Source organism: Hippoglossus hippoglossus, chromosome 11 (genome assembly GCF_009819705.1).
Source record: "Hippoglossus hippoglossus isolate fHipHip1 chromosome 11, fHipHip1.pri, whole genome shotgun sequence".
NCBI classification, from domain to species: domain Eukaryota; kingdom Metazoa; phylum Chordata; class Actinopteri; order Pleuronectiformes; family Pleuronectidae; genus Hippoglossus; species Hippoglossus hippoglossus.
In genome coordinates, this window is record NC_047161.1 from 11,477,960 (window position 1) to 11,487,382 (window position 9,423).

Below are 9,423 nucleotides of genomic sequence, written 5' to 3' on the forward strand. Positions count from 1 at the left end.
ACAGCCATATTTTAGCAAATGCTTTTTTATCATTAATCCATCTGTTTTCAACCTGACAGTTTTATCAACCTATGTCAACACTAGAGTAACATGTTGAGATATCTTAATCCATTATTAGTGTATGGCAGCTGATGTCATGTTAATCAGCAACACATGAACTTTTATGCCATTTTATCAGTGATGTCTTAATACGTGAATGAATGAATTTGGGGCCTTTGAGTTGTTTACCAACCTTTCTATATAAAAAAAATATATATGATATATATAAAATCAAACTCAGACCCATGTTTTTAAAATGACCACAGTTTCTACTTGTAACTACATACAGCTGGGAATACAATATTTATTCATTTCTCTGTACATTCAGTTTTAAGTTACAGTGAAATACATAGGCAATATTATTAAGTACATATATTTACACAACACAAACAAGATTCAACTATTTATAAATGCGGTATAACTTCACAGCTAAAAAAAAATAAGAAGAAACCCTCAAATTGTCATTTCTCTGACAGGATTCATCAGATGTTCTTTTTGGTTTGGGATTTTTTCTAAATAACTAAAAGTCTACATATACCAACTGACAAATCAAACTTAGTAAAAGTGTCATTGTAACCTAAAACATATATTTGTAGATAATGTCCCACTGGAACTTTAACTTTAGCCCCTGAGATTCAGGTACAGATAAAAGGTTAAAGAAACAATTTGGCCACTGGACATAGTTAAAGAACTTCATAACCTACAATACACACGTGAATATTCATTTTCACAAAAAACAGGTCTTGCCTCGTGTAAATCAGTTCCATAATTATTTTTGGAGGCCTAATGCTGTGGCTGCTGCGACTGCCTCAACTTAGTGTACATTACAACTTCCTCTCAGTTTCTGAGGACGATGAGGTGGAGGCAGCCGGAGGGGCTGTGGTTGCAGGGTGTGACTGAGAGTCTATTAAGTCCATGTCTTCGTCTTCGTTTACTCCACACGTGTCGACCACGCAGATTAGGCAGCTGGTGACGGGAAACGCTCGCACCTTGCTGCAAGTCACCCACCTGAACACGCAAGGAAACCGATTCAGAGATGGCATGAAATAGGAATGCAGATCACAAATGTCAGCAATGGCGGGGTCATGAGTGTGAAACAAGCTATTATGTATATTCGTAGATTCACTCACCTGTCAGTGTCGGTGTGGTACTCCAGGACATGTCCAAGCCGCCCCACACCTTGAAACCCTGCCAGCACATAGATGACATCGCCGACTGCCGCACACTTCACTGTCACACCTCGCCACGGCATTGGCGAGGAAACACACCACTCATTACTGGAAATGTCGTAGTACTCCAATGAGTCAAGTCCACCTACAAAAAACATTTAAAAAAAAAAGCACCATTACTTTGCTAGTAAAACCTGCTACAGCTACTATGGTCATTCGTCACCACTGTAGTGTTTATTATCAGCTGTATTACCTAGTGGCCCCTGGCCTCCAACAGCATAGATCCTGTTGTTGACCACCACCAGGCCATGATTCTTCCTCGCCTCTCTCATCCCACACAGCTCCCTCCATCTGAGGACAGGAAGAGAGGGAGACAGAGACAGGACAAGGAAGGGTTTCATTCATTAGTACAATTAGAGTGTAACAAAAGAACAATGAGGTAAAAAAAGAGCAATCTGTATATACACACTTAATAATAAGTATATAGACTAATTAATGATTTGGGCGGCTGTGGCTCAGGAGGTAGGTGGTTTGATCACGAAAAGGTAGGTGGTTTGATCACTGGCACCTTCAAACTGTTATTGGTCAAGATACTGATCCCAAAATTGCCCCTGACAGCTAAACCAGCAGTGTGTGAATAGTATATGAGTTGTATAAATGTGTGTGGATGGGTGAATGAGGCTTGTAGATAAGACAAGAAAAGCCACACATAAATACAGTTTTTAAATACAGTTACAGACAATACGTTCAGTACAGATCCATAGTGCAACAGTCTTTTCCCTCATGTTCCTTTTTCATTATTATATAAATACACACTTCATATGAGCAATTGGGCAAAAAGATGTCTCAGGGTGCATGTGAGCAAACGCAGACTGCATCATTCCTTAGGTTATATAGAGCTGTGTGACTTTGAGACTCACTGTTGTGTGTTGGGGTCAAAAACCTCACAGTTGTTGAGGATCCTGCCAGACACGTTGTTCCCCACTGTTCCTCCACAGACGTAGATGAGCCCGTAAGCCTCCACTGAACCGTGGCTGCAGCGGGCCATGAGCATGCTGGTTTTCACCTTCCACGACTCCGTCCTTGTGTCGTAACATTCGAAAAGGTTCAAAGCTGAACTACCTGTCGACACACACATACAGTACATAGGAGGTTTGCAAAATTGGCTTGTATAGATATAAATAGATATAAATCATACTGAAAATACAAACCACTGCATCAAACCCCAAAATTTCAAAATTTCCAATTCCCTCTTTCCCACCTCCCTGTGCTCACCAACTTCTGACCCTCCAGACGTGTAGATCTTGCCCTGGGCAGCGCAGGCCGCCAGACTGTCGCGTGGTGTGGGTGGACCCAGTTTGGAGTACCAGCTGTCCTTCAGAACGTTGTAGCAGTCCATGCGCTTGATGGGGAAGAGCTGTGAGCCACCCAGGATGTAGACCACATTGTCCCAGAATACAGCTGTGGCATCCCTGCGCTTCTCAAAGGGGCAGCGGATGTCTGTCCAGCTGGAGTCCTGTATGCAGAGACACACTGACACTTGACTAACCTCTTAATTTTTGAAACTGAATCTGGTCTTTAGCTTTAGCTGTGACTCTGATGATCATGAATACATATACATATTTGGCGTTAACTGTTGGCATGTGCAGCCTGGTACCTTGGGGTTGAAGTAGCGGCAGGACTGTGGCTGGGAGCCTCCAAACAGGGCGATGCGGTAGTCGTGCTTCTTCCGTCTCAGTCGGCTGCTCTCTCCCATGTCCTCCCGATCCTCCAGGGACAGCAGGTGGTAGCGCATTCCACCTTGGACAAAAAACACAGGCTGTGTGTGTCAACCAAACAGGCCTTAGTGCTGACATAATTTCAGCATCAACTTTCTCTCATGAGAATCATCAACACACAGAGATAATATAGTTAAAATAATGCAATGGTGGCTCGTACTGTTCGTTATAAATAAGTGTTTGTGTCCCTTTGCATGAATACAATACACTGCGACTCACTGATGACCATCTTGAGGCACTGGGGGTTGTCCTGGATGAGGGGCTCAGCCTGCACCGTCTTAGATAGGAAAGTTTTGGAGACCAAGGGGAAGCGAACACACCCCAGCACCTCCACCATATGCTGCTGTCTGTTGCACACGTCGTACTTCAGCCACCGCACTGCTGCGTCATAAATCTTTGAGGGCAAATACAACAACAGTACGTGTCAAAACATGCTGTGGATGATATTTAATTTTAGTCAAAGCTTACACTCAGCTTTGGCCTGATGTAATGAACCACATTCATTTTGCAATCCAAGGCCATTAAAGTTTATTATTATATTTAGATACTTATATGCAAGTATTATAGTATAATTTGCACAGTTGGTTCAATTACATTTGTACAACTTAATATTACCAAAGAAATGAAGCCTATAGAATATCTGTACCTGGGCCTCAGCACGGACAGTGAGTTTGTCCTGGTGCAGTAGATGTGTGAGTTGTGCCACGTCCAGCTGCAGGAACTCGTCGAGTTTGTAGACTTCGGTGAAGTGGATCTGGGTGAAGTCCTCGGCTGCTGCTTTCAGCTCAGGACAGTCCATACAGTCTGCAAGGGATGAAATACCTGCAGAGGACAAAACAAGGATCAGTGTTCCACTAAATGAGTTGCATGACAGGCAGACGTACCACCAGAAGGGAGAAGTAATTTAAGTATTTAATTGTGTTTTTTCCTATTTAGATTACCAAAAATCTAAATATGGAAAATTTTGGCCCTTAGGCCACTTGTTATTTTGATATTGGTGACTCAATACTTGAAGGACGAGAGGGCTCAGCAAATAGAAGAAACTTGTCACCTACCTTTTAACCTGGCTGAATAGTACTTGTATTTCTGCTCTTACCCAGGCAGTTCGTTGCATCAATCTGTCCTTTGAGGAACTCCACACACATCTTCTTCACAGGCTCAATCTGGTACTGGTTGGCTGCATCCAGCAACGACTGGACATTAGTGCTATTCACCGAGATCCTGGCACACACACACACACACACACAAACACACACACACACACAAACACACACACAAGCACGCACATACACAGTACATGCAGTGAATTTGATATAGGAAAACATCAACACAGAAAGAAGAAGCGATGTGTCTCTCAATATAAAAAACGTCTTGGCAGCATCCAGCGACAGTTGTTTTTGCTAATTTGTTATTATTATATCTATATTCATTTCTTATGCTCAAGTTTAAATCAAAGTCTTACCGAGCTGTATAGATAAACTCAATCAACAGCTCAATGATCTCAGGCTCAGCACTCCTGAGCTCCACTTCATGGGACATCGACTCCATCATTCTGGCTGCAGGTGAGAAAAAAGACAAAAAATTGTTGTCTTTTGTAAATAGAGGGGGGCAATAACATTGTTCAACGTCAGAATATGATTTGATTCAAAACTACACAGAGTCCCTTTAAAAGTGGGGCTGTCTGTGATTACATGTCTGTGTGTGTGCACACTTACTAGTGAACATGAGGCTGAAGAAGTGGCTTGCAGCAGCCAGTACCACTCTGTGGGCAGGGAAGTTTTTCCCCTGAACCACCAGGGTCACATCACAGAGGGTGCCCTGCGGCAGACACACACAAACACATTTTTCACATGTCAAGAAAGGGCGAAACATTCAGGCTGGGAGATTGAACAATATAAAAAATCCAGGAAATATAATTTTCATCAGTAGCAATGTAACAAACATTCAATGTGTATCCATATATGCATTGTGCAAACACCGTAAGGAGGAATAACATAATTGATCTACCCAGAGACTACCCATATTGTTCTAACTCAGATTTGTATTCCCACTGCTGTCAGACTCTACAACACCATCCGGAATGAAAAATAATATACTGCACTGCTTTTTTTCTCATGTCACTCTACTTATTGTTTTTTTTGTTGCTCGTGCAATCATCCTCTACAGTGAAAGGTGTGTATAATGTACATACTCAGCAATTCATATTTATTTATTTTTATTCTATTGCCTTTGTTTTATAATTTGTATTCTCTTGTATACCTGCCTGCTGCTGCAGCATTTTAGTTTCCCCGGTGTGTGGATCAATACAGCTTTATCTTATCTTAATTTGAAATATTTAGCTGTTTATCAAGAGTTTGTCATTCTCTGCAAATGAAGAAGAGTTTAAAAACACAACCTTCACCCAGGAGCAAAATCAGTCTTGAAACTGCTCTTTAGTCTTTGCAATGATGTGACATTTATTATGATCATGATCGATATTGTTTGATATAATTCATATCTTGATGTCATTTCTGACTTTAGGACATTGACCTGCAAAGCTGTCTGCACACACACGGTCTGGCTCGTCTCTGTGCACACACCTGCTTCCTCAGGTTGTTCATGACTGCCATGATGCTAGACAGCTGCCTGTACTCCTCTTTGCTGGCACACTTCCTCTCGCACTTCTTCTTGGAGCCGGACGCCTTCTCCGGAGGGGCTACCCCTGTCATGTCAGCCCGGGTAGTGTCGTCTCCTCAGTTCGACTCAAACTAGGACACTGTGGGAGCGATGTGCAGCGACGGTCTCTTTGTTTACACTTTGCTCGCTAGCCACGAACAGCTCCTGGTGGACTTTGTTTATGAATTTAAAAAAGTGTTTGACCACAGCCTCACCTCGAAAGGCAGTGGAGAGATTCATAAAAGATCAACTTGCTGTCATGTGTTTAAATACAAATAAAAACCGGTTGGTGTCGCGTATTTTCTAAAGCTACGACTCAAACTCCATGGGTTGTGGGGGTCCCTTGTTTTTTTCTTCTACGCTTCTGATGTGGTAGGATCGACTCGCGTTCGCCCTCTGGCGACAGACACGTAACACTTTAACTTGCAGGATTGCGGAGGAGATCTCTTCAACAACTCAGAACCACACAAAAACATGTAATTGTATTTATGAGTAGGTTTCAGTTTTTATTTTATTTACAGTGAACTAAGATATTGCTATAGAGACAACAGCAGCGCAGTGTTTTCCTCGCTGCGACAGGCGTCTGTGCACTTTGTTCACACCTGACGTCCATGTCTGCAACAATTACCAGGAAGTTTTTCATAAATCACATGACGCTGATGTCACGCGGAATGCGGACCACAAATGCATAATTGTCAGAAATAACTGACCCGAAAACAAAGTGGCAGAGCTGAGGGACCATGCATCGTGTTCTCTGCTGCTGCTGCTGCGTCCCAGGGCAACACTCCGGGGACGACGAGGTAGGCTGTGATTTCACTGTGCTGAGCTCTGAGTAAATGTGGATCAGATCATAAAGGGGCTTCCAACGAGATCGGACGAGAAACTTGATCACATAGGACCCTCGGTGAAATTATAGGATTAACCAATTACTGCTATAGCCTACTTTAATGTAACAATGGCAGGGAATAAACATACATATGCTGTACATAAGTCATAGAAAGTCCTTATTAAGTGATTCGAGTATGGTCACAACCACTAAAAACACTGATTATAATACTATAAATCACTTGAATAAAGGGAAAGTAAAACATGCTCCACAATGGCAGTGCACCGAGTCATTTCATGTTTTCAGGCGATCACAAGTATTGTAGTGTTTTATGTCTGTGTTTTATGAATGCCAGTAAAAATAAACAAGTAAACTAGAATGGCACTGATTAGTATTATTCCCCCAAGGCCCAATATTTACACATCTGTCACCTAAACATGCCTGATTTGTCTTGTTTCTATCAAGATTCATAAATTATTGTCTGAGAAATCAACAAAAATGTTAACAAACCCCATAATGTTAAAGAAATAAAAAATAAAAAATCCACCCCCGGATTTATCAGCACTGAAATTGAATGGGTTCTCTCCTGACTCAAACTGCATCCCTCCACCGAGTTTCATGGCAATCCATTTCAAAGTTTTTGCGTTATCCTGCTAACAAGCGGAGAAGAAAAACATTTATTACCCCCTTGGTGGAGGTGTATATATAAAGACATCTATTCTGCTGTTTCAGAGGCAGCCTCTCCTGCAGCCCAGCACATCTGATCCGAATGAAGCTGGATCAGCCAGACAGATCCCACCAGCATGCAGTGGTACATCATCAGTTTCTCAAACCCCTCCAGTTGATAAAGATATGTGAAGGAATATCTTCACATAGTCTGTAAGGAAAGTGGTTGCTGAGACTCTGACAGAGTATGATAAGGTTTGATGATGATGTTTGTGATTTTCTTTCTGCCCTGAAGCTCAGACAGTGAGGCGGATTGGCAGGCTGGTGATGAGGCGAGTGGGAGTGCCAGAGTTGGACCAGAGGTTTTCCGACGTGGCCGAGACCTTTAACGAACAGCAGCAGAATTATGAGGCCATGGCCCGACACATCAGCAGCCTGCGACAGAACTGTGACTGTGCCCACAGTGATACCCTGGTTTTTGCTGAATGTGTGGGGAAGATCAGAGAGGAGCACCGTGAGTGACACACTACCTACATGCACAGACAATGTGATGGCAGGTTATCGTGGCTTAATTCTCTGTTTCTGCTTCTTTGATGTATCTCTCTCTATCCCTAGACGCCACATACAAAGTCTCCCTTAAGATGAACGGCTATGACTTCTCCCTCAGTGTGGTCCCCATGGGGTTAGACAGCAATCGCGAAGAGGAGCCGCTGCCTCCACGTCTGAAGTTGGCTCAGGATGAGCTGAGGGGCACCTCTGGGAGTGCCAGAGCAACCATCTCAAGGGGTACCACACTACAAGAGTTGTTCGCCTGGCTTCTCCGCAGCAGGGATCAAATGGCAGAGCAAGTGAAGGGGGCGGCACCATCTTACCAGGAGCAAGGGAGACTGAATGAGAATCTGGAGGAGAACATGAGGGAAGTGAGGAGGGCGAAGGAGTTGTCGGTGGGATACAGACAACGAGCCGGAGAAGTCCTCACCGAGGCTGCACAGATTGCAGGGGCTAATTTGTAGTCTATGTACATTTTAAATGGTTTAATTGAATCCACTAATTATATTTTATGTATTTTATATCTTTACAAAGATTATACACACACTGTAACACTCATGGGTGGAAACACTGTGACACACAGCAGGGTTACTGCTGTAGCTCAGACGAAACCAAACGTTTTCAATCGCAATCACAGGAACAGTCTGAGGATATTTAAATTGCACAAGGTTTCCAAATATCAGTAATCAGTATTTCTACCCTGACAACCGCAGCAACATCAGGAATGTTAAAAATGTGACACAAAAAACATCAATCATGTATTTAATGGTAGCGACCATACACTGTAGTTTGCATGCCTTGGCAGCATCTTGTTTCAAGGACATCAATGCTATATATATATACTGAAATTGTATTTAATATGGCACTCAAAATTAAAATACTATTCATCTATCCTTGTGAAGAATTTAATTTCCCTAAAAATGTGTAATTTTAAAAGCTAACATCAGGGGGCAATGTATGCTTACTTTACTGTTGTAACACCCATTCTTCCTTATTCCTTAGATGTAGAGCTTATCTTTTACTTAATGGATCAAGGAAACCTAAATCCTACAGCCCCAGAATTGGGAATCACAAGTAATTAGAAGTTTGTTTCTCTTTTGAAACTTTGAAAACTGTACATCTCATCTATAGGGCCATAAAGGACCACACAGGTCAGACTGGGGTTTCCTATATGCAGCAATGGGAACTCAGCCTGATGTTTGCTGTGGCTGTTGTATCATTTTGCTATTGCAACATTCAGACAGAGCAGATTTGATGCCTATAATCCACGAAAAGCCTCGTTGTATTTATCCACTGATTGGAATCTGCAGCTTTCCGGCCTCTGCTATTGTGGAAGCAAACAAACACATGGCCACACACACATGCCCTTTTGATAATTAATTTTGGAAAATTCATTGTTCCCGGAGGTCATTGTCAAGTGTTCATGCATTATTTATCTAAGGGTTGCTTTTGCCTTGACGTGTGAAGTGTGCGGGATGTGGTGGGCAAAGAAATTATTTTGTAATCCCATCAAAGAATACATTTTGTTTCATATTAATATATTGAGAGTTAAAGCTGAAATTAAAATTACATAATCAAAATGTGAATATACTGCAATATAATCAAAGGCAAATGACTAATGAGTAGATATCATTAAAGTGCAATTAATATTCTGAAAGATATATTCTAACAATAGTATCATATTCCCACTATAAATAAATAAAAGGCTTATTCATGTGGTTCATTAACATCATTTTAGCAG

General features: G+C 42.0%; 2 protein-coding genes across 2 annotated transcripts; one reads left to right on the top strand and one right to left on the bottom strand.

Annotated features, from left to right (window-relative positions):
* Positions 1–3: 3 nt before the first annotated feature.
* On the bottom strand, positions 4–6,036 carry klhl7 (kelch-like family member 7). The gene is made up of 12 exons (XM_034599847.1): positions 5,566–6,036; positions 4,702–4,804; positions 4,449–4,542; positions 4,083–4,207; positions 3,633–3,808; positions 3,206–3,380; positions 2,866–3,008; positions 2,484–2,724; positions 2,129–2,330; positions 1,462–1,559; positions 1,170–1,353; positions 4–1,047 (listed from the first exon to the last, which is right to left on the bottom strand). Exons 1-12 carry the CDS (start codon positions 5,692–5,694, stop codon positions 864–866), a joined length of 1,854 nt encoding a protein of 617 aa, XP_034455738.1. The 5' UTR covers positions 5,695–6,036; the 3' UTR covers positions 4–863.
* Positions 6,037–6,213: 177 nt separating this feature from the next.
* Positions 6,214–8,570, top strand: si:ch73-345f18.3. Its single transcript, XM_034600641.1, has 4 exons — positions 6,214–6,441; positions 7,200–7,278; positions 7,429–7,647; positions 7,749–8,570. Exons 1-4 carry the CDS (start codon positions 6,382–6,384, stop codon positions 8,144–8,146), a joined length of 756 nt encoding a protein of 251 aa, XP_034456532.1. The 5' UTR covers positions 6,214–6,381; the 3' UTR covers positions 8,147–8,570.
* Positions 8,571–9,423: the final 853 nt, after the last annotated feature.

Coding starts and splice junctions, on each gene's coding strand:
- si:ch73-345f18.3 (XM_034600641.1), top strand. CDS start 6,382: ATGCATCGTGTTCTCTGCTGCTGCTGCTGCGTCCCAGGGCAACACTCC. Junction 6,442..7,199: donor AACACTCCGGGGACGACGAG/GTAGGCTGTGAT, acceptor CTGCTGTTTCAG/AGGCAGCCTCTCCTGCAGCC. Junction 7,648..7,748: donor GAAGATCAGAGAGGAGCACC/GTGAGTGACACA, acceptor CTCTATCCCTAG/ACGCCACATACAAAGTCTCC.
- klhl7 (XM_034599847.1), bottom strand. CDS start 5,694: ATGACAGGGGTAGCCCCTCCGGAGAAGGCGTCCGGCTCCAAGAAGAAG. Junction 4,208..4,448: donor GAGTTTATCTATACAGCTCG/GTAAGACTTTGA, acceptor TGTGTGTGCCAG/GATCTCGGTGAATAGCACTA. Junction 2,331..2,483: donor GTCTGGAGGGTCAGAAGTTG/GTGAGCACAGGG, acceptor GTGTGTCGACAG/GTAGTTCAGCTTTGAACCTT.